This window comes from Leptopilina heterotoma, unplaced genomic scaffold (genome assembly GCF_015476425.1).
Source record: "Leptopilina heterotoma isolate Lh14 unplaced genomic scaffold, ASM1547642v1 Lhet_462, whole genome shotgun sequence".
NCBI lineage: Eukaryota > Metazoa > Arthropoda > Insecta > Hymenoptera > Figitidae > Leptopilina > Leptopilina heterotoma.
The window spans coordinates 390397-415663 of record NW_025111094.1 but is presented as its reverse complement, the minus strand read 5'-3'; the positions used below and the strand labels follow the sequence as shown (position 1 = coordinate 415663).

The 25267-nt window shown below is 28.7% G+C and overlaps 1 protein-coding gene and 1 pseudogene across 1 annotated transcript; one reads left to right on the top strand and one right to left on the bottom strand.

Annotated features, from left to right (window-relative positions):
* The first annotated feature begins 2299 nt into the window (after positions 1-2299).
* On the top strand, positions 2300-3948 carry LOC122507351 (annotated as a pseudogene).
* A 668-nt stretch (positions 3949-4616) lies between these two features.
* LOC122507349 (putative protein TPRXL) lies at positions 4617-6599 on the bottom strand. The gene is made up of 3 exons (XM_043620010.1): positions 6582-6599; positions 6313-6489; positions 4617-5612 (listed from the first exon to the last, which is right to left on the bottom strand). Exons 1-3 carry the CDS (start codon positions 6597-6599, stop codon positions 4617-4619), a joined length of 1191 nt encoding a protein of 396 aa, XP_043475945.1.
* Between the last annotated feature and the right edge of the window lie 18668 nt (positions 6600-25267).

Genomic DNA, 25267 nt, shown 5'->3' with positions numbered 1-25267 from the left:
AAAAGGAACTTAGAAAATAAAGCTGAAAAAGAAACTTAGAAAATAAAGCTGAAAAAGAAACTTAGAAAAAATGTAGCTGAAAAAGAAACTTAGAAAATAAAGCTGAAAAAAAAAGAAACTTAGAAAAAATGTAGCTGAAAAAGAAACTTAGAAAATGGAGCTGAAAAATAAACTTAGAAAATAAAGCTGAAAAAAGAAACTTAGAAAATGTAGCTGAAAAAGAAACTTAGAAAATGTAGCTGAAAAAGAAACTTAGAAAATAAAGCTGAAAAAGAAACTTAGAAAATAAAGCTGAAAAAGAAACTTAGAAAATAAAGCTGAAAAAGAAACTTAGAAAAAATGTATTTGAAAAAGGAACTTAGAAAATAAAGCTGAAAAAGAAACTTAGAAAATAAAGCTGAAAAAGAAACTTAGAAAATAGATTAATGTTTATACTTACTGCTAATTCAAGAACCTGAAATAATAATGACTTGGTGGCTTTGAAACTCGCCTTATATTGCTGCAACCCCACTTTTTATCTCTAACCCCACTACACTTTCGAATGCGCACGCAAATTATCCCCACCTTAATATGCGCTTACACCATGCGCGATAAAATTTAAGGAAATAAAATTAATGCTTTAATTTAAAAAATATTTCTTTTTATTTAAAATAAAATTTAATAATTTTCATGATAATCTTCAATATACTCCGACATCTAAAAAAAAAAAAAATTAAAAATATGGTTAAAGTTAATTTAAATAAAAGTAATATTTTTTTTAAAGTTAATTTAAAATAGAATAAAAAGTATCAACTAACTTCCTTAGGATCGATATCTATTATCAGGACGTCGTCATCATCATCGCTGATGATGATTGTCTCCCCCACACTGTCATATCCGTCATCGTCGTCGTCGTCGTCGTCGTCATCGTCGTCGTCATCCTCATAATTGTTATGAGCATACTCATCATAAATGATGATCATGGACGCATCATCGACATGATCATCATCCTCATCATCATCATCATCATCCTCATCATGACTACTATCGTCAAAAATAGTAATTTCATTTTCTTCTTCTTCCTCTAGCTGATTTTGGCAATTGGATGGAGGATTATATGGATTCATTATTATTTTTTCTAAAAGAAAAGAAATTTTTTTTAATAATGAATAAAATTAATTTTAGAAATAAAAAATTAAAATAAACAGAAAAAAAGATCTGTAAGAGTGAAAGAGAAACAAGATCTATACGAGAAAGAGAGAATAAAGACCTGGAGGAAAGAAAGAAAAATTTAGAGAGAAAGACCTGGTGAAGAGAAAGAAAAAATTTAGAGAAAGACCTGGAGAAGAGAAAGAAACAAAGACCTGGTGAAAAGAAAAAAAAATTTTAGAGAAAGACCTGGAGAAGAGAAAGAAACAAAGACCTGGTGAAAAGAAAGAAAAAATTTAGAGAAAGACCTGGAGAAGAGAAAGAAACAAAGTCCTAGAGGAGAGAAAGACCTGGAGGAAAGAAAGACCTGGAGAAGAGAAAGAAACAAAGACCTGGTGAAAAGAAAAAAAAATTTTAGAGAAAGACCTGGAGAAGAGAAAGAAACAAAGACCTGGTGAAAAGAAAGAAAAAATTTAGAGAAAGACCTGGAGAAGAGAAAGAAACAAAGTCCTAGAGGAGAGAAAGACCTGGAGGAAAGAAAGACCTGGAGAAGAGAAAGAAACAAAGACCTGGTGAAAAGAAAGAAAAAATTTAGAGAAAGACCTGGAGAAGAGAAAGAAACAAAGACCTGGTGAAAAGAAAGAAAAAATTTAGAGAAAGACTTGGAGGAAAGAAAGACCTGGTGAAAAGAAAGAAAAAATTTAGAGAAAGACCTGGAGGAAAGAAAGACCTGGTGAAAAGAAAGAAAACATTTAGAGAAAGACCTGGAGAAGAAAAAGAAACAAAGACCTGGTGAAAAGAAAGAAAAAATTTAGAGAAAGACCTGGAGGAAAGAAAGACCTGGAGAAGAGAAAGAAACATAGACCTAGAGGAGAGAAAGACTTGGAGGAAAGAAAGACCTGGTGAAAAGAAAGAAAAAATTTTGAGAAAGACCTGGAGGAAAGAAAGACCTGGAGAAGAGAAAGAAACAAAGACCTAGAGGAGAGAAAGACCTGGAGGAAAGAAAGACCTGGAGAAGAGGAAGAAACAAAGACCTAGAGGAGAGAAAGACCTGGAGGAAAGAAAGACCTGGTGAAAAGAAAGAAAAAATTTAGAGAAAGACCTGGAGGAAAGAAAGACCTGGAGGGAAGAGACCTTTAAGGAAGAGACCTGTAAGGAAGAGAAACCTACAATGATGAAAGCTGAAAGAAGAATGAGTTTGGTGGCTGGCGCACGGCACTCATTCACTGTGGTGATCCCCACCACGGCGCTCCCCACCACAGCGCTCCCCCACTATGCATCGTTACAGTAGTGAAAGCAGCATCTCCATGCGGCGGTTCTCCGTAACAAGTTGCGATACGCGGGGTTTTTGAATATATCCATATATTCATTGTAGATAATAATAATAATAATAATAATAATAATAATAATAATAATAATAATAATAATAATAATAATAATTTTTATTAGTATATTTAATAACAATAAAATAATGATAATTAATATATCAATTACATTATTTAAAATGCATAATTTTAAACATACTTTTTTCAATTAATTTAATATGAACAAGTAACAAATTATCCTACTTTTAGAAATTCAAAGTTGTAAAATTCAGAATAATTTTTTAAAAATAAGAATTATTACAAAAACGTAACATATGCTTAATTATAAGAAAGATATTATTCATTTAAATGTTCGAAACTTTAGGAACGTAAATTCACAAATTTAAATTTCAACATTTAAATTCACTCTTTCAATAAAAATTATTTGAAAAAAGAAAATTAAATACCAGTAACAGTTAAAAATGTAAATTAAATATTTAAAAAGTTTATATAGTATTTAATCGTTCTAAAACTCTTTGTTTCTCAATTCCTCTATTTTTCACAACCGTTAATTCCAAAACTACTCTTTTCACACGAAATAAATGGAAGAAATAAATTTATTTCAAAATTACAGAAAGAGGTTGCCAAATAACAATAGATTATAAAACAGGAGATCTAAAAGAACCGCAACCACTAATTTTAAACAATTCTTTCCAATTTATTTATCCAGACGAAAGCGGTGCATTGAAATTCCAAACTGAACAATCAATTCTTCTAGTCTGTCTGGGCAATAATAATGGATTAAATTCAACTTCAATGCTAAAAAATATCCAAAAAGTCAAATGCAAAAGAAAAAATTTATTTTCCATAAGAAAGAAAATTTATTCATTTAATTCTTTTGTTTGTAAAAAATCATACAAAACTATTGCCAAAATTAATAGTAATGACGAGACGTGTCACAATTATAATTTATCAAAAATCAATATTGGCTTTCAAGTTGAAAAAAAAAAAGTTTATATCAATACTGGAAATTTGTCGTGATAACAGAACTCATGAAACATATTATGTGAAAGCGGAAATGAGGAAAAGTATCGGTTGGTATCAAACTAACAGTCCCAGACCTAGTTGGTTGAGTCACAATCTCTTTCCAGGTCACAATATAAATTCCCTCTACACGAGGAAAAATCAAATGGAAATTTTAACAATTATTCTCAAATCGAAAAAATTAGCTCACAATTATTTAAACAAATATCATTTACAACGTGGACATTTGGCTGCGAAATCTGATTTTGTTTATTCAATTGAACAAAATTCCACATTCACATTAGCGAACGCTGCGCCACAATGGTCATCATTTAATTCTGGTAATTGGAAATATATTGAAACTGCAATTCGAAAATTTGTCATTAGTAATAATTTGAGTGTGTACATTTACACTGGTGTTCATGGACAAATGACACTTTGTGATAAAAATCGCAATAAACAGCCAATATACTTGAGTGTTGATCGAAATAATAATAATAAATATTTTCGAGTACTGAAATATTTTTGGAAAATAGTTGTAAAATTCAGAATAATTTTTTTAAAATAAGAATTATTACAAAAACCTAACATATGCTTAATTATAAGAAAGGTATTATTAAACACAACTTTGTCAAGTTGAAATTCTAATTTGAAACTTTAAAATTTGATTCGTGTAAAGTTATTTTGAAGAATATTAATATTTTAATTGAGAGATAAAATAGATTGCTTGGAATAAACATTTCAATTATAAAAACAAATTTTATATATGATTTGACTTTTTTTAAATTTAAAATGTGAATAAATAAATAATTATACAGTCGCAATGTTTCTTTATTATTTTATAATAATATAATATACATATATATATATAAATTGTTAACTTAGTGTCACATTGTTTCTATTTGTGTAAAGATAACAAAATTTATTTTTTTTTTAACAGGAAAAAATTTTCAAAACCTTAAAAAAACGTTAAAACAAAAACAAATAAACAAAATATTAAATTTTATGTTCAAATGACACTTTCAGACAGTTTAAAAAATAGTTTATTTTTAAAGAATTTTAAAAAATGAAAAAAAAAAAAAAAGGAATGTAAAAAATAAGGTTTGACTCATCCAAAAACTATACCTCTTAAATATTTCTTTTTAAACAAAGAATGGAAAATTATTTCTTTTTTTTCTTTGGTACTTCTTTTTCATGACTTGGATTTCGTCTCTTACCAGTGGCAACTTTATTTGGACGAGTCAATTTTTTTTTACACAAATACTCGTCTTCAATCAAAATTGTTCTCGAAGTCGTATGTCTTGAAGTCGACTTATTTGGCGTTGAATTTGACGCTGAATTTGTTGACGACATCGTTGGTTGATTTGGCGTTGAATTTGACGCTGAATTTGTTGATGACATCGTTGGCTGATTTGGCGTTGAATTTGACGCTGAATTTGTTGATGACATCGTTGGCTGATTTGGCGTTGAATTTGACGCTGAATTTGTTGATGACATCATTGGCTGATTTGGCGTTGAATTTGACGCTGAATTTGTTGACGACATCGTTGGTTGATTTGGCGTTGAATTTGACGCTGAATTTGTTGATGACATTGTTGGCTGATTTGGCGTTGAATTTGACGCTGAATTTGTTGATGACATCGTTGGCTGATTTGGCGTTGAATTTGACGCTAAATTTGTTGACGATAATGAAGTCGAAGAACTTGAGGAAGACGAGGACCTTGAAGAAGATGACGAGGAACTTGAAGAAGACGATGAGGAACTTGAAGAAGACGAGGAGTTTAAAGAAGACTGTGATCTCACTGCTGAAGTTGGTGGAGCTGACTGTTCCAACTTTTTCTTTTCCAAAATTAAGGAACTTGAAGTAGGCGGTGATCTCACTGCTGAAGTTGATGGAGCTGACTGTTCCAACTTTTTCTTTTCCAAAATTAAGGAACTTGAAGTAGGCGGTGATCTCACTGCTGAAGTTGATGGAGCTGACTGTTCCAACTTTTTCTTTTTCAAAATTAAGGAACTTGAAGTAGGCGGTGATCTCACTGCTGAAGTTGATGGAGCTGACTGTTCCAACTTTTTTGCAGATGGATTTTTTTCCAATATTAGAACACAGTCATCAGCTGGTTCCCATCGAGACTTTCGGCATTGTACATTTTCTTTCTCCTATAAATATTAAATTTGTTAAATTAGTGAAAAAATTTAAGTATAAAGAATAGTATGTCAGAATAAAATAAAGAAAATGTAGAATTTACTATCAAAAATAAATATTATAAAAATTTGATGATATAATATTAATACTAAGAAAAATTATGAACTGGAAAATAAAAATAAAAGAATAACAATAATAAAAATTGATGAAAATAATATTAACAAATATATAAAAAAATAAATGCAACAAAAATTGACGAAAATAAAATTAACAAAAAATATAAAAAATAAATAAATACAACAAAAAAATTGATCAAAATAAAATTAACAAAAAATAAATACAACAAATAAATACAACAAATAATTGACCGAACTAGTAATAATAAAAAAAAAAAAAAAAAAAAAAAAAAAAAAATGTAAATTAAAAAAAAAGAAAATGATGAAATAATATTAACAAAATTGACTAAAATATTAATAAAAAAATATAAAATGTAAATTAAAAAACAATAAAAAAAAAAAATATTAAAAAATAATATGAATAAAAATATTGAAATGTAAATTAAAAAATTAATGAAATAATATTAAGATTAAGAAAAATTATAAAATAGAAATTAAAAATTAATATGATAAAAATTGACCAAAATAATGTAAGATAGAAAAATATTTGAAAGACTAAACTTTATATTTAATTTAAAAGAAATTGATTTTAACTCACATCGTTAACATTTGATTTTCTTATTTCCAGAGTCCTCGATACATTCATTGTTTGGATGACACTATTATTTTGAATGGTTGAAGGTCTCATTATTGGCCTCGAGTATGCCCTTGGTGGTTGTTGATATTGTATCTGAGGTACAACATTTGAGTTCCATTGGCATGTTCCAGGATTTACCTGAAAAAAAAATTAAACACATTTATTACAGATAATTTAATACCTACATCAATTTATTTTAAATAAAACACATGATTATTTTAAATATTTACCAATGTTATTGTGGCCATGTAGCGGCAAAAACAACAACGGCAAAAGAGTGGTGGATTAAAGTTCTGCAATAAGAAAAAAAAAATATATATGAATGATTTAATTAATTAATTAATTCATTAATATTACATCAATATAAATACTTCTAATTTTTATTTATACATACCATTTTTATTTTTCAAAGAATAATTTTAAAGCACACGTTTTAAACACACGTTTTAAAACACACGTTTTTAAAGCACACGGTTCTAACATTCGACTGCTAATGACAGGAGGTAGAGAGATCACAAGGTAGCACTGCTGCCAACTTATTTAATTTTTACAAAGTTGGCTTTTATTCCAATTTTCCCACCAATAGAATCGGGTTTGAATTTCAAACGAATATCATTATTGGCTATTTAAAAAATACCATACAATAAATAAATAAACTAAAATTATAATTAAGTGAAATGAAATTTAAACAATAACTAAAACAGAAGCACATAAATAATATTGTTTACCATGTCAATTATTTAAATTCAATAATGATATTCAATACAATAAACTAACATTTAATATGGATATTAGAATTAAATAGTATTATCTGATATAACAAAAAATACCGCGGATATTATTGTATCAACGTAAAATTAAAAAAAATATATATATATTTAAATTTGAAAGAGTAAAATAATAACGCCATCTATTGGTAACAGCTCGAACTGAATTTGCTGTCAATTTAAGCGTGAAATTTAAAATCACTCCACACCAACAGAATTAAAAAAAATTTTAAATTTCCCGCCAAGGGGGTCAGAATTTACATGTGGCGCCATCTCTCGGTGGCAGCCTGAACATAGATGTCGGTAAAGTAGAACATCCCTTCTAACCCACTTGAAAGTTTGAAAATAAAAATTTTATTACCCCTCTAAGGGGGTTTAAATTGAACAAAAAATAAAGTGGCGCCATCTAGCGGTGGCGGCCGGTACTAAAAACTCGGTCGGTAAGGTAGAACACCCCTTCTAACCCACCTGAAAGTGAGCTATTAGGAAATCTACCTTACCGACGGTCGGTAACTGGGCCAGAACCCGTGTAGCTCTACTACTACCATAAGTCAGAGAAATTAAGGGAAAAGTCAAATAAAATTTATTTCAAAGAAATTTTAAATCTGTTGTTCAAAGATACTTGAAATTTTAAAATAAATTTTATTACAAAATAAACACATTAATTGAAATTTTCTTAAAATTAATACAAGTTTTAAATAATGTTATTTAAAATTCTGAAAAAATCGTAAATTTTAATTCAATTGTTAAAAGATTTTAATTTTTAAAATAATTTTATTAAAAAATAATAAAAAATGAATTGAGATTTTATAAAATTTTCATAAAAATAGTACAATTTGTTGAGGCAGTATTAAATTCCCACAATTCAAATGTATATGGGTGATTTTCACGTAACTGTGCAATTTCAAGATCAGTTTTAAAAGATAAAAAATTTTGTTTTTTAATGTTAAATATCACTTTTCCTCATCATTAGGGCAAAATATAGTTGTAATTTGAACGGTTTTACTACAGCTATAATTATAAAAAAATTATAACAAATTTTCGAAAATTGGTTGCCACGGAGCTGACCACCCTATGCATTGAATAATACTGCCGTCAACTGGGGCTACTTTATGTACGAGGTATATTTAATAAATAAAATTATTAAAAAGAACTTCTTTGTCAAAAAACCAAAAATAATTTAATTAAAATCCTTAAAACTATTAAAACTTCAACCGGTGAGGAACATAACGGCAAAAAATTAACTTTAATTAATATTTATAAGTTTTTCAAATTAGTTTTAAAACTATTTCTCTCGTCTCTCTAATAACTTGAAAAGTGTATTAGATATTAAATTGTTATTCATTTAACCTTAAAATATTAATTTCAAGTTTTTGAAAAATATCATATTCAAAACGTTTAAAAAAGCTCCTATTGAAATGATGAGATTCAAAGTTATTTACATGTGTTTAAATGATAGTATTATAATTATCATAATGTATTATTGTAAAATGTATATTTAAAAAGAAAAAGTGTTATTTATTTTCTCAGTAATATAAAATTTGAAGAAAGGTTGTTAATTTTTAATAAATCATGATTTTAGCAAAATCTTATTGTTTTTTTACATTTTGTTGTATAATATTTACAAAATTTTTTGTTTAATATCTTATTCTTTTTTAATTTACTCTGAAATATCTACACAAAAGATTTAATGAATAAGAAAGGATCAAAAAAATGTTTATGTATCATTATAAAAACAGAAAGATCAATGCACAAAGTAGCCCCATCCCGGGGTCTATTTTGTGCACAACTTTTAATGACTACAACTCCGACAAAAAAATTTATTTCATTGACTAACTCATAGGAAACCTTCAGAAGGAAGTATAACATAAGCAAAAGTTGATTTTCTTTTAATTCTGAATTTGAATAAATCACTGAGTTAAAAAAAGCATTTCAGAAAAGTATTCACAAATGAAAGCGTTACGGTCAACAGTAATACTGTGCTTCTGCATGGTTGACATAAAGACATTTTAAATTAAGCACCAAAAGTAAAGGCGTGTTTTTTCGAATATTAAGGTGTTTTTTAATAAGTCAACGGTTGCCTGAAATATATATAATAATAATACGGTTCACTGAAATATAAAAGGACACAACTATGTCTGTCCTCTTCTATAATATGTGTTATTTTAGCAACTGTTGATCCATGAATTTGCACCTTCACACTGTACGCCACAGGCGCCACGGAGCTGATATTTTATGTGACACCACGGAGCTGAAATTTGACATTTAATCTAACCTAACTCCGACAATTCTTCAAAATAATTCTTTTCTTTGGGCAGATAATTCGTTTCTATTGTAATCTTCAAAAAAATCGTAATAATTACAACAGAGAGTGTTTAGATTAAAAGAATAGTAATACCACGGTACTGATCACTTTTTTTGTGACCTTCACATTTTTACAAAAAAAATTGTTTTTGAGTGTAGAACTTCCAATTTTTGAACCTTTTTTTTACTGATATTTGTTGCTAATGGATCTTATTTTAGATTGTAATTTTCAGATAACATTAAAATGTGCTATAAACAGTTAAATTATTATTGGAAAAAAAATCTTATTACAAAATTGAAAAAATTTGTGGACAAAACTATTTTACATTTTATAATTTTATAAGAAGTATTAGAAGATGCATTATATGTACAAATTGTTCACCTATATACATAATTCATATTACAAAAATTCTCGTTTCCAGTTTCGGCGTTTTCAATAAAATTTCTGAATTTTAACTTAAAATTTTAAAAAACGGACACGCCACGGAGCTGAAATTTTGGAGGGAATTCCGCAATTTATCAAAACATATAATATCTATTTGTACATATTTGTGGTTGCGAATAGGTTTTATATACCTGTTGTATATACCTGTGAAATGTATCCATACCCAAGCAAAAATTTTTTATTTTGAATGTGTTTTCTGTGACGCCGCCAAATATTACAGTTACGTGCAAATCACCCATATAGGAAAACTGCATAAGTTAAAATGCATACGAGTAAACTGTATTTAAAAAATAAAATCATTAAATTATCTACTTTCGGTTCACCGTCATCAAAATGAGCAACTCATAAAAGGACAATTTCATTCAAGACAACCATTTAAATTTTTATATCTCAAATTTTTTATTAGATTTTAAATTTCTTTGGACTTTTTGCGGTGAGAATAAATGGAAAAAATATACTTAAAAGTTAATATTTTATTTTACGAAAAAATTTCCAAAAAGAAGGGTGAAAAAAAATTTAAATGTGGACACCACAATTAAAATAGTTTTTAGGGTCAAAACCACATCAATCAGGACTAAAATTTTTAAAGTTTTAGTAAAATTAAAAACATTTAGGGAAAAATGTTTAATAAATGTGGATAATTTATATTTTTTAATCATAACAGGGTTGCTATGATTTTCGTTCGATAAAATTCGATAACTTTTCTAGGCTTTCCAGGGCTCAAAACATATTTTTCAATACTCTCTGAGTAGTATGGTTTCTTTAAAAAAAATTTATAATAACAAATTTTTGCATCATTTTAAAAAACAATTTAGAACTCAATACAATTTAGAGACTGAATAAAATTAATTAACAAATGTGTAATTTTGTTAATTATTTCTATACATATTTTTTTCTTGCGTGGAATGAATTAAATAAAGAAACGATAGAAATTCATTAATAAAACCTAAGTAAGCAAATGTCAAATCTTGTTATCGTTAGCAAAAAATTAAAATTTGACATACAATTAACAAAAAATAACTATAATTTTGAATAAATCAATCTTTTTAACGAAGAAATGTAAAGTTATTTAACACAATAATAAAAGTTTCATTATTTTGATAAATTTTGCAGAATTGACTACTTAATTTCAAAGAAACCATACCACCCAGGGAGTATTGAAAAATATGTTTTGAGCCCTGGAAAACCTGGAATAGTTATTGAATTTTATCGAACGAAAATCATAGCAACCCTGTTATGATTGAACTGAAAGTTCTGCGTAATCTCGCTTTGGGACGTTCCACGTTTCGCATCGGGGCTTGAGACGTCCTGATTCGAGGGTTCACATAAAAACATTTAAAAGTACAACTCAAAATTTATTTTTAATTTTAATTTTTTTAGGTCAAAAAATTTTTTTTTAAATGCTTACTTCCAATCGAAAGAGCATGAAAAAACCTATCAAAACTATACTTGGCAAAATTTTTACGTTTAATTGTTTAAAAGTAAAAAATTATTAAAATAAACATTGCACATTTAAATTAAATTTAATTTTGATTTTTTTAGGTCAAAAAATTTTTTTTGGCAAAATGCTTATTTCCAATTGAAAGAGCATAAAAAAATCTTTCAAAACTGTACTTGGCCAAATTTTTACGTTTAATTGATTAAGAGTTAAAAATTATCAAAATAAACATTGCACATTGAAATTAAAATTTATTTTTAATTTTGATTTTTTTAAATCTCTAAATCTCTAATCTAACATTAAAAGAGATCTCTCTCTAATCTCTTTTGAGCAATGTAAAGACAAAAGTTAAGCTGGGTGTCTGTTATTTTCGTTTAACAAAATTTACGTTGTTTTCCTAGCTTTGTCCAAATTTTTCAAGTGCATCTATTTTCATCAAATTTAAACTTACTTGATTTTAACCATAAATAAAGCTACAAATGGCGGACGGCGTACGGGTTTTTATTTTTACTAATACATTTAACAGGGTTTCTGTACCAATCCTGAAAAAAGGGAAATATCCAGGAATTTAATTTGACCAGGAAAAACTGGGAATAAACCGGGAATTTTCTTATCAATTTGAAAAAAGTTTGATTACATTAATTCGCTTTTAAAAAATTGCTTTTTACTTTAATTTTTAATAATGCAATAATTATAATAATTATACAATTAGTTCAAATTAAACTCTACTAAAACTCCAAAAATTGGTGGAAATTTTGAATTAATTTTTAATACATTAATTAAAGTACAAAAAATTAACAAATATTTTGTTCTTTGCATTTGAATAGGTTAAAAATAACTAATTTAATAATAAAAAGTTAGTCACTGATTTAAAAAGTAACATTTTCCTAATGAAATAGTTAATGGTAACTAATTATTTTTTTTCCGGTCAAATTAAATTATCGGCTGTTTTCCGGTTTTCCAGTGTGCTAGACATAGGTACTGTTAAATGTATTAGTAGAAACTAAAACCCGTAGAAGACGGGCACGACAGCTAGTATTAATATTTTTGATAGAAAATTTTTTTCCAGGTACTTTATAATTTTTCCCTGATTTTTCCAGTTATTCCAGGTTTCTAGAAAGTGTAGTGATAAGCAATTAAATTTTTTCCCTGTTTTAAAAAAATGTAAAATAATTGATTATTTTAATAACATTGATAAAAATTGTCTTTAGCAAATCAAGGTTATTACATTTTTTTTCAAAAAAATGTACAAAATTTTTTATTTTCATCATAGTTTAATTAAACTTAATTAAAAACGTTTTAAAAAATTTAATTTTTATTTAATTTAATTATTTATTTTTCATCTATATTAAAAGTTTTTTTACAATATTCATCCGATAAACGATTTTTTTAATTTATTAAATTAATTGGTTAATTTATTTCATGAAATTTAAAATTTATTCTTAGAAAAAATATATAATACATTTAATTATTGAGTAACATAATTATAAATTGAAGACAAATTTAATTGGAAATCAAAGCATTGAAATAAATACTATAAAAAATTGATTTATTTAATTTAATTAGTTAACATGTTTATTTTATCAGTCTTATTTGAATACTAAATACTTAAAATTTTTATATCATTCGCAATAATAATGAAAATATTTTAATTATACGAGATATGCAAAAAAAAGATTTTTAAATTAACCTGCCTTTCTTCTGTCAACCAATAAAATCACATGTAGCTTAAGAGAAAGATTTTTTTTGTATCAGTAGTTGGTCGTTTAGCTCAGTTGGTTAGGTTGGTTGTTTTGTTTTCAATTCCGTTTGTCAAACCCGCGTTTTATCCCCAGTCCCTCCAAATTGTTTTTCACAATAAAAAAAACTTTCTCCAAAATTCATAACTTCCCAAAATTAATTAGAATAATAATGAAATAATAAAATAGGCAAAATAAATTCTTTTCTTTTATTATAATATTATTTTTAATATTTAACAAATATTTGTCTTATTTTTTTTACCAAATTTACATATTTAAGTACAAAAAATGTATTTTACTAAAAATATTTTATTACAAAATTCTTATTGTTTTAATTCTTAAAGGTTATTTTCATTTTTAATTATGTCAATTGCTTTTTAAACTGAATGCAGTTATGTTATTATGCTGGTCTCCTTTTGTCAAAAACGCAATTATGCGATTATGTTTTCCATTATTTTCTACAATTAATAACTATTTTAATGATTTTTTAGCTATTGAACTTAGAAGAGCAATATTAAATATATACAAATCTGATGTTATCTCAAATTTGATAAAAATGTCAGTTATGCTGTTATGCATTTCTTTCACAGAATTAGACTTACTGCTAATTAATAATAATAATTGATTATTATTTTAATTATCATTGTATATAGTATTTTTAATATTATTTTTGTTTATATATGAAAAACTACATATGCATATGGGCAAATCCATAAAACTTTTGACTTTTAAGAAAAAAAATTTTTTTTATTAATTTGTATGCACATAGATGTCACTTTGCATACGTGTTCAAAAATGTTTTAGCACCACAAATTCGTATGCGTGATTCATTTTTAACCCATGCCCCCAATGTTTAACACTTATTATTAACCCCTTCCGGAACTGATATATTATAAAGTGAACCAAAAATGTGTAAGACCTTCCCATCAATTAAATCAGTTGAAACTTTTTACTCGGAGGTTTTTGGGGTCGCTGCTGGACAATCTGAAGTCGGTTTTTCAAAATTCAAAATGGCGGCTCCATTATGACGGATGACAAATTTAAATAGCTGGATTTGATTGAAACTCGTTACTCGGGGGTTTTTGGGGTCGCTGATTACGAATTTAAAGTTTAAATTTAAATTTAAAGTGAGTAATTGAAGATTTTGATTTTAAGAATTCAACTTCTGAAATTTTAAGCATATTCTTAACTTTATAAAATTGATAGTTTTCAAAATCCTTGAGCGGCATACTTTTTTTTGAATATGTGTAAAGGTACCGTCCCGTGACGGCGTTAAAGCGTCGGCGTAAAGCAGAAATCGTGCGATAGAAAGAGATGAACAGATATCACGTTCTCACTCTCTCACATGGTTTACGCTTCACGCCGACGCTTTCACGCCATCATGGGACGGTACCTTAAGGCAATGCTTCGATCGCACTATACATGGACTTGTTTAAAGTAAAATTGTAGTTGTGCCTTTCAAAAATATATAAATTTAAATAAAATCACGATTTGTATTAACATCTTTAAATTGTTTCTACAGGAATACAAATATAGGCACACTAATGAAAAAGGTCTTAAAATGTTTTAAAATTTTTTATTGTCTATTTGGAAACTTATTGAACTTTTATTTTTATTCTACGCCGCACTAGGTATTTCCATAAGAAGACGTTTAATTAAATTTTCTTAAAAAGTGTCATCATTCAATAAAACCTTCATATATTTTTTTTCAGTCGTAGCACACTAATGGGATAGTGAAAAAAGTTTGAAAACATACGTCTTTTAGCTATTTTCCTTGTAGTTGAATTAATATTTCACACGCCGCAAAAATAAAAACGTTAAAAATGTATACTTTTCTGAGAGTTTCAAATGAAATTTAAGCGTTTTTTCAATTTTAAACTCATAAAATTAATTGACAAATTAATATTTTGTTCTAATACTGTACATAAATGTTGCTTAGTATATAATTTAGAAAAATATGATTAAACAATAAGTTTCAATCTAAAATAATACGGACTTTTAAGTGTTCCGATTCGAGTATCATAAATGTTAACAGTTTCGTGGATTTGCCCATATATACATAAATATAAAAATTAAAATTTCAATATTTATCGGGTCGTAACAAATTCTAATAATATTTATTATAAAATATGACATTTCCTGCACAATTTCCGATATAGTACAGTCAATCTAGCCTGAAAAAGACATTTTTTTGGAAAAAAATACCTTACTCGAGATTATTTCATAAATCGTTAGTGGAAAATGTGACTAGCTTAAAACCAAAAAGTTGGGACTCAAAATTTCTTTAGATTTGATGACGAATTTTAAAAAAATTTATCAGATTTTTAATTTTTGAAAACTAAGGAGAAATTCGTATTAAGCGTCCCCAAAAACCCTCAAGTAAGAAGTTACAAGTAAGTCTGATAAATTTTTTTTAAAATTCGTCAGCCATATTGGATTCGCTATTTTGAATTTTAAAAAGCTAAGGTGAAATACGTATTCAGCGACCCCAAAAACCCCCAAGTAACAAGTTTTAAATAAATCTGATAAATTTTTTAAAAATTCGACAGCCGTATTGGATCCGCCATTTTGAAGAAATTTGACATGATAGCGGAAACCGAGTTCGAATTTGAATTCAGCGATCTAAAAAACATATAAAAGACATGGTTCAGTCAATATTTCATAAACAATTTTGTGGTCTTGTGTTATATGGATTACCTATACGTAACAATTAATAAGTAGAATGTACCTCCGAAAGAGTGCAATGTAGAAAAAAATTATTTATATGAATTTTGTAGGTTTTTGAAGCTCTACAACTTTTCTATTTACACCAAAACGCAAAAATGGTTTTTTTGATACGAAAATGGGGAAAAACTGATTCTTTGCAATTTTGGCGCCCTTTAGCTTTCGCAAATTAAGTTGTACAGTAGAGGCCCAATGAGATAAAATGTAGAGAAATTTGTTCTCTACAACTTTTATTTAAGAAATTTTTCAGTACGACTTACGGTTTTCGTAAAAAATCAAATCCAAAAAAATTTTGAGTTTCTCCCCCCTTCCCAAGGGGGGGGGGGTGTCCCAACTTTTTGGTTTTAAGCTAGTCACATGTTCCACTATCGATTTATGAAATAATCTCGAGTAAGGTATTTTTTTCCAAAAAAATGCCAGATTGACTGTACTAATAGGTGGATTCCACGTCAGTTCAAATCAACACACTTATTTTCATGACTTGTTGGGATTTGGCTGTAGTTTTGTAAATTTATTACTTTTATAGTGATAAACAACTCCACAAAACATTTTTTCAAAATTTTAAAAATTACCAAAAATATGGCATTTTTAAAATTTTTGTCTTTTTTTTAAATTGCTATAACTTTGATTCTAAGTAACCGATTTTGAATTTAAAAAAAAGGATTTCTTTGGTTTTAAGTATATTTTAAGTTAAAATTAATATAAAAAAAAAATTCAAAAAAATTTTTTTCTTAAATTTTGAAAAATTAAAAATCCGTTTTTGAAAAAACATTATCTTCGATTTTTTTCAAAATTTTACTAAATGTTGGGGCAAATGTGCTTTACATGTCCTGTAAGTTTTATCTTAGGATCTCAAAGGGATTCGGAGTAAAAAAATAAAACGTAACTATATATTACGAACATATGGGGCAAAATTCCTCAACTGCTCAGGTAAAAAAATGAATTTTCTCTAAACTTTGCTTAAATGTTACTATTATTAGTAGAAGTGTAAATATTAATTTTTTTTGAATTTGATAAAATATTTTTTCAGGGTGGTGCGACAGTTTATCCATTCCATTTTCTCCACTACATTTTTTCCGCTCCACTTTCTCCACTGTTCTATTTCTCCACTACTTATTTCTCCACTCTTATATATTTCCACTGACATTTTCTCCGCCTAATTATTTTTCCACAAAAAATTTTAAAACGGTATGTTGTGTCCAACGGCTCGAAGATACTCTGAAATTTCGTCTTCATCCTTTTTATCTTCGTACGTTTGTACCAGATTGTATAATCTTTCCTCGAATTTCAATCGCGACAACTTGTCTGGTCTTCTGATCTTTCGGCCGAGGTCTAATTTTTGAAGCATAGTCTCTGTTTCTGATTGTTCTTTCTGAATTTCAACAAGGAACGCGTATAAACTTAAATGATTTCTTCCTACTACAACAGAAAACCGATTATGCCATCCTTCAGACATATTATTTGTTCCTGACATGTTCTGTTTAACCGCCTGGTACATGTTCCACAGTTGAGGGGGGAACCTCGGCTGCGTTGCCCGACGCCTTCCACGAGCTGGCTTACCACGTATATAGATATCCTCAAAATACTCAGCAATATCGATGAACGCTTCAGGTATGTCTTCCATGAATATATCAAAGGCCATTTGATCGTCATCGATAGGAACAAAAGCTGTTGCGCACATCATTTGGGCTGCTTGTTTTATGGAACGATCTTCCGGATTGTTGTACGCTTGCTGCAGGCCTTCTGATTGTATTCGACGATGTATCGATTGTTTTAGATGGAAGAAGCAAGCTTTTACCATCACTTCCATTAGCCTTGCGGCGTTAATGATCCCTAATTCAAAGTCTGTCATTATCATGGTGGCCGAGATGACAAAACCTTGCTTATCACATTCTTCTCTCAGAACTTGAAACACCTATTCATAAAATAATAAATAAGTTAGCTAATATGCACTTTTTTTTAAAAATCGAATTAATAATATTAAAGTAATTAAAACCTTTTCATATGCTTTTTGAGTTTTGTTTTCCATCAATGTGTATACAAGTGGTAGCGCAACTTTTTTTCAACACCATTGGTTACTTGGAAAACAGCAGCAAGAACAGCAAAAAGTTGGAAGAATATGTTAGGCACAACCTTGAATGTCCCATCCACGTACCATTCATGACTTCTTGCTAATCGTCTGAGATTTTCTTTTGTAGCCCAAATTAGCAGTCGACCAACTGACTCATTAGCATCAATATCATTCAAGGAATCATACAATAAAAATGACTCTCCTCCTACTGCACGTAGTTTTAAGTTTCCTCTAATTCTCAAAGCATTTACCTCTTCAAAATCTGGAGCGTGCGAGACATGTTCCGATTCCTCTGGACACTTCAAAACACATAATTACTTCATAATTATTTTATTATTATTTTTTTATTTTATTATTATTATTTTTATTATTTATTTGTAGCTATTAACCTCTCCAAAAGAACGGGTAACAGCACGACAACGACATTCAGGATATTCTCGACATTTCCAAAAGATTCGACCTTTCTTTTCTTCACTTTTGGTGTACAGAAATCCATCCACGTGTAAGAAAGGGTTTTTCGTTCCACTAAACACTAGTTCGATCACCATTTTACTTCAAATTTAGAATTTTTTAAACGAAAACAATTTTTTAAAAGACACTCAAAGATTTTGACATTAAACAAATTGACTAACGAATTGAAGTTCGTTTAGTTGACATGAAAACAAAAATTCAAACAATTTATAAATATATATTTGTGGAACAAATAATTGGTAGAAAATAATATTAGATAAAAAAAAATTTAGTGGACAAAAAGGTTCTTGGAAAAAAGAATTGATGGAAAAAAGGTCATTGGGAAAAAGAATTGGTGAAAAAAAGATCATTGGCAAAAAGAATTGGTGGAGAAAAAAGTTAGTGGGAAAAAAGGATTGGATAAACTGGTGTACAATCTTTTTTGAGTTATGGAGTTTTAAAATTTTGATTTTTTTGAAAATATATTTTTTTCCATTTAATATAATTATTTATAAGTAAAATTAATAAAATTTAAAGTATGAATAGTGATTTTTAAAGGGGGTTTCACGGGCTATCAGCTGGTGATAAAAAAAAGTTGTTCTCTGTCAATTTGACCTTGAAATTCAAGGTCAAATTCTTAATTTCAATATACAGTAGAACCCGGTTAATACGATTTGCCGCTTAAGACGCTCATTTATTGTGGTCCCTGCAATTAAAGACATACATTTTATATCCCACCTAATACGTTTTCCCGCATAAGACGCATTCTTAGTGCGGTCCCTATAGAATCGTATTAACCAAGTTCTACTCAAAATCGGTATCTCAAAATCGGTGTTTTTTATTTTTTCGTAACCTATCCCAATCGAAAGCTTACCTTTTTTCATATGAGCCATGTAAAAATCAGAGTGGGACCATAGAACTTTTTAAAGAAATTAATTATAAATCATCATTTTCTATGTAAAATAATGATAGGGGAGAGTAGGCTACATTGAACCAGCGTCAACAGTGAACCACTTCAATTTTCTGAGAAATGACTGAGTGAAATTTTTTCTTATTTAATATATAAGTGAGTTTTACTGAAACAAACTATGTCCAAAAATTTCGGGCACGTAGGTTTATTATTTATGAAGAAAAACTAAAAAAACTGTTTTTCACGTACAAAACAAAAAATTTTGTGGAAATATAATCAAGTTTTTTTTTGAAATAGGAAGTTTTAAAAATTAGTAAACTTGTGATTTATTTCGCTTAGGGTGTCAACTTCAATATTCCGATGTGATAAAGAATTTTAACTCTTACATAAATTTTTTATAAACAATTTTGTTTGTGAATGTCATGTGAATACAGTGAGTGCGGCATCATTGAACCACCCGAAAAAGCAAAGAATTTTCAATTTTAAGAGTTGTAAAGTTATCTGCTCTACTAATTAGTAAGAAAAATACTGGAAGACATGCTTTCATCACAATTGTGAACGAGATAAACTCAAACTGTCACTTTACCTACCTAACCTGACATCAAAATATATTAATCTCCTATATTAACAAATAATAACTCTTTAACAACAATTTTCTATTTTTTTGAGTGAAAAATAAGATTTTTCACAATGTGTAAGTGGAAATATTATTTTTGAAGTAAATTGTAGTGTTTTATTAGAGGTGGTTCAATGTAGACACACATCCTTCAAAATAAGAAAAGTGTGACTTGTTAGAAAAAAATTAAATTTAATTATTTAATCATAATAATTTGTGTTTGTAACGTGTGTATTAACTAAAGGAGTACTTCAGCTTAATTTTGATACAAAAACCTGATCGAAATTAGTAAAATTTAATTAGTTCTTGGACTTTATAAAATACCCGGTTCAATGTAGCCTACCCTCCCCTAAATTATTATTTTCCTCAAAAATTCTCATGGTCCCACTTTGATTTTTACATGGCTCATAGAAAAAAGGTCATTAGCTTATAGCCCGTAAAACCCCCTTTAAAAATCACTATTCATACTTTAAATTTGATTAATTTTACTTATAAATATATTAAATCGAAAAAAATATATTTTCAAAAAATTCAAAATTTTGAAACTCCATAACTCAAAAAATATTTTATCAAATTAAAAAAAATTAATATTTACACTTCTACTAATAATAGTAACATTTTAGCAAAGTTTAGAGAAAATTCATTTTTTTACTTGGGCAGTTGAGGAATTTTGCCCCATATGTTCGTAATATATGGTTACGTTTTATTTTTTTACTCCTAATCCCTTTGAGATCCCAAGATAAAACTTACAGGACATGTAAAGCACATTTGCTCAAACATTTAGTAAAATTTTGAAAAAAATCGAAGATCATGTTTTTTCAAAAACGGATTCTTAATTTTTCAAAATTTCAACAAAAAAAATTTTTGAATTTTTTTTTATATTAATTTTAACTTAAAATATACTAGAAACCAAAGAAATCCTTTTTTTTAAATCCAAAATCAGTTAATTAGAACCAAAGTTATAGCACTTTAAAAAAAAGACAAAAATTTTGAAAATGCCATATTTTTGGTAATTTTAAAAATTTTGAAAAAATATTTGGTGGAGTTGTTTATCACTATAAAAGTAATGAATTTACAAAAGTACAGCCAAATCTCAACAAGTCATGAAAATAAGTGTGTTGAACTGACGTGGAATCCACCAATATTGAAAATTTAAATCGGATTATTAGAACAGAATTAACAGATTTTTTAAACAAGTAGTACCAAAAATTTCAAAGTCTTGTATTTCTTCTTTTTTTTCAAGAAACATTTGGAGGGGTTTTTTTATCACCTAAAGAGTGTATAATCGGAATTCCCCTACGGTGGCCACCTTGGGGCCCTCTACTCTATAATATATTCAAATATAATTATATTGTTTAATAAATTGATTATTTCATATTTATTTTTCATTTAATATGAAACAATATAAAATTATTAAATTTGAAGAAGTTAACAATTTTCCCGAATCAATCTACACAAATAAATTAAATATCTTAAATAAATCTCGATAAGCTCATGGGCTTCAATGTATCGAGAGCACAGCTTCCCTAATACAAAAACCTGCTTAATTTGAAAAATAATTTCGAAATTAATTAATAATTTCAAAATTATCAAAGAACTAAGAACAAAAACGGTAGCATGGTGGGATACGAGCCTACGACCTTTCTATTGCCGGTAGACTGCTCTGACCACTGAGCTACATGCACCCTGAGACTTTTCGAGTTCCTTGAAATATACTATACCTTCCTACATTATTTTAATGATAACGTAGGAAGGTTCTTAAAGTTGGTAAGCCTAATTTAACAATTCATAGGCAATTATAATTGAAGGAAGTGAATTTATCATTCGGTGATTGAGCGACTCGGAGAGTCTCGGGGTGCATGTAGCTCAGTGGTCAGAGCAGTCTACCGGCAATAGAATTAATGCAATTAAAAGGACTTTGCAAAGTACAAAATATAATAAAATTAAAATACTTTTAGACGAGGAAGAATTAACCAAGTTTTGGGAAGATCTCAAAACTACTTTTAAGCTGGACGAGCTACACACTGGTGAACAGATCAACTTAACACTTGAAGGAGAGTCGCTTATTCTCAAAATGCAAAAAGGCAACGAATATAAGACGGGTAAGATTAAAGAAAATATGTATACTTCATACGATGTGAATATTTAGAAGTTTAAATTAGTACAAAAAAAATTTAAATAAATTTATTTATACATACTACAATTAAAGTTTTTAAAATTTAGTCTATATTTATCTGTAAAAGTTGATTTAGAAACAATTACTTAACGTTCAGTATTGTAACATGTGGGAATGATTTTGATGTTCGAACATTCACATTTGTGCTAATCAAGAAATTACTTATGCTTGATGTTCGGTAAGCTAATTTCGAAATTAAAAGTCTGTTGGCATAGTATGAATTATTTAATTTAATAAAATTTAAAAAATTTTAATTTTTACACAGGAAAGAGGATGTTTTTCAGAACGCAATGGAAAGCTCTACAATCTTGGAACGAGGACAATATACTTAATAATCGCCCTTCTATTATGCCACAGACTACCTCGATCTCTCTAGGTACGGGAATTCCAGTAAATAGAGTACTATTTACTAAAATTAAGCTATGGAGATAATGATGAGTTTAAAGAAAAGAAAGACGAGAATGATAAGTTTCACTCGAGTGATTTTGAAGAAGGGGCAGATGAGAAGTTAGATGAGATAGTCAAAAATTTTGAGATGAGTGAATCTGATGAGGATAAAATCAAAGATGATGAGGTTATGTTAAAAGAAGAGATAAGTAAAAGTCAAGATAAGAAAATGTTATCGAGTGAAGATGCGTTATCTGAAATAAATAATAAATTAAGTGCAGGTATGCCTAACATAATTAGTAGTATTGCTGTTCAATATGATCCTAATTGTTTAAGAAAAACTTAAATGATAATTCAAAAACTACCGAACAGAAAACCAAAACCAAAAAACGTGAAATTTCAATTGAGGAACGCCTTGAACATCAGGAAAACAAGATGAGCGAACTAATCCAATCAGTAAAAGATTTTTGTCACTCTACAGGTAATGCTATTAATAGTATTGCTCATGTTGTTAAATTAGAAGCCGAAGAATCGAAAAAATTCAGAGAATGTCAAGGTAAAATACAGGAACTCATTACTGCCATCAAAGAAGAGTATACCAGTCAAGTTACCAAGAGTAACGAAACTGCTAAAGCCTTGTCTGGAATGTACAAATCCATGCAAAATAAGATGAGACAATTCGATAAAGATGAGGAACAAAAATCGAAAATAAGAAAAGTAAGTGGCTCTAATGAAATTGACGTCGGAATAGTTCCTTATGAACAATCAAACTTTAATGTAACTATTTGGGATCGACATTTTTATAATGTAGATGAACTGCCTATTGTAGAATTGAGTGAAGAAGAATCCTCTAATTAACTTTTAAACAACAAATTTGTAAAAAATGACAAGGCCTTATTATGGCATGTTCGTTTTGGCCATGCTTCACTTGAATATTTAAAGGCTTTGCAAAAGAAATTTCCGGACAATAAAGAGCTGAACTCAGCTAAATTTGATGAAGCAATTAGAGAATGCGAAGTGTGTCAGATTGCTAAATTCAATAAATTGCATTTTTCTAATACTCGAAGACTTGCGACTGCTCCATTACAAATTATTCACTCAGATGTAATGGGTCCAATTTCGCCTGTGACTTTCCCAAAAGGATACAAATATATATCAGTCTTTATTGACGATTTTTCCAGATAAGCAATGGCTTATCCTATGAAAGCTAAGAGCGAAACGGGTAATTCTTTCCAATGTTTGTGAGAAGCGCTCGAAATTTGTTAGGTTACGATGCAAAAGTTTGTTACCTACGCACAGATCAAGGGACAGAATTTACGGGTGGATCTGTAATCGATATACTGCAGAAACTAGAAGCGGAATTGCAGTTATCTTGCCCTGATATTCCAGAGCATAATGGAACCTCCGAACGATTCAATCAAACGATCCAAAAGAAAATCAGATCCTATATGTTTGATGCGAGATTGCCAGAGAATCTGTGGGACTTGGGAGTGACGGCTGCCGTGTACGCATATAACCAAACGCCACACAAGTCTAATGATACGGTAACTCCACTGGAAAGATTCGCTCCTGATCACAACTTTGATATAAATCAGCTAAAAAGTATAGCTTATATCAAAGTACGCAGAAAGACGGGTCCCAAATTTAGAGCAGATGGAAGACGTGTTGTACGAGTAGGTTATACTCCCACTGGATATCAGTTTTTAAGACCAGAAGAAGGAAAGCATTATGAGAGCAGAGAGGTGAGGTTTAATGAAAAACTTGTTTATGGCGACAAGTTTTCAAAAAATGCTATCAAATACTTCCCTCGACTTAACGATGAAATTAATAAAGAAAAATGGTTTATCGAATTTGGAAAGGAAGAAGATGAGTTTAAAAAATCGGAGAGAGAAATCAAAAGAAAGAGAGGTAGACCAAAGAAAAATAAAGCGAAAAACGCAACTGATCTTTTAGTAGACAACGAAAATGACAAAGGAAAACCGATTGAAGATGTGAGTTTTTCAGATTTTGAATTAGATGAGTCAGTGAAGGCTAATGCCTTATTTACCACTCAGTTAGATGGTGAAACTGTTAATGAAGCGAATTTAATTAACGATGAAATTTATCATGCACTATTGGCTAAATTAAATTTAGCTCCAATAAATTACAAAGAAGCAATGTCGACAAGTGAAAGAGAGTTGTGGAAAGTGGCTATTAAAGACGAATTAGAATCCCTAAGTAAAAATGAAGTCTGAAAAGAAGTAAAACGACCAACAAAGATGAGCAATGGACTAAAAGTAAATGTCATTGACTCCAGATGGGTTTTCAAAAAGAAATTAGATTGTGATGGTAACTCGAAATTCAAAGCTAGACATGTAATCAGAGGTTTCAAAGATAAAAATATTTACGAATTGAAAGAAACCTACGCGCCAGTATCCAGATTATCTTTGGTGAGAGCTGTAATAGCTATAATAAATAAGCACGATCTAAAAGTCTGTCAGCTCGATGTTAAAACCGCTTTCCTCAACGGTGTAATTGATGAGGAAATTTCCATGTAAATTCCTGAAGGCACACATCATACAGATCGTGAAAGAAGAGAAAAAGTGTGTTAATTAAGACGAGCACTTTATAATTTGCGAATAAGCTCTAAAAAGTGGAATGATAGGTTCACACAAGTAGCTTTGAATTTAAATTTGAAAAACACAGACTCTGAACCATGTTTGTTTGTTTGGCGAGAAGGGAATAAGTTTTTGATTTTATTAGTATTTGGCGGTTTTCACGTCAAATGTCCATCAAAAAAAAGTGTTGATGAATCAATCCTCAAATTTTTTTATGAGTTGTCCTGTAAGTAAGTAATTTATCAGCCAAATATTTTTGAATTTTATAAAAAATTATGAGAAGTGGAGGGGA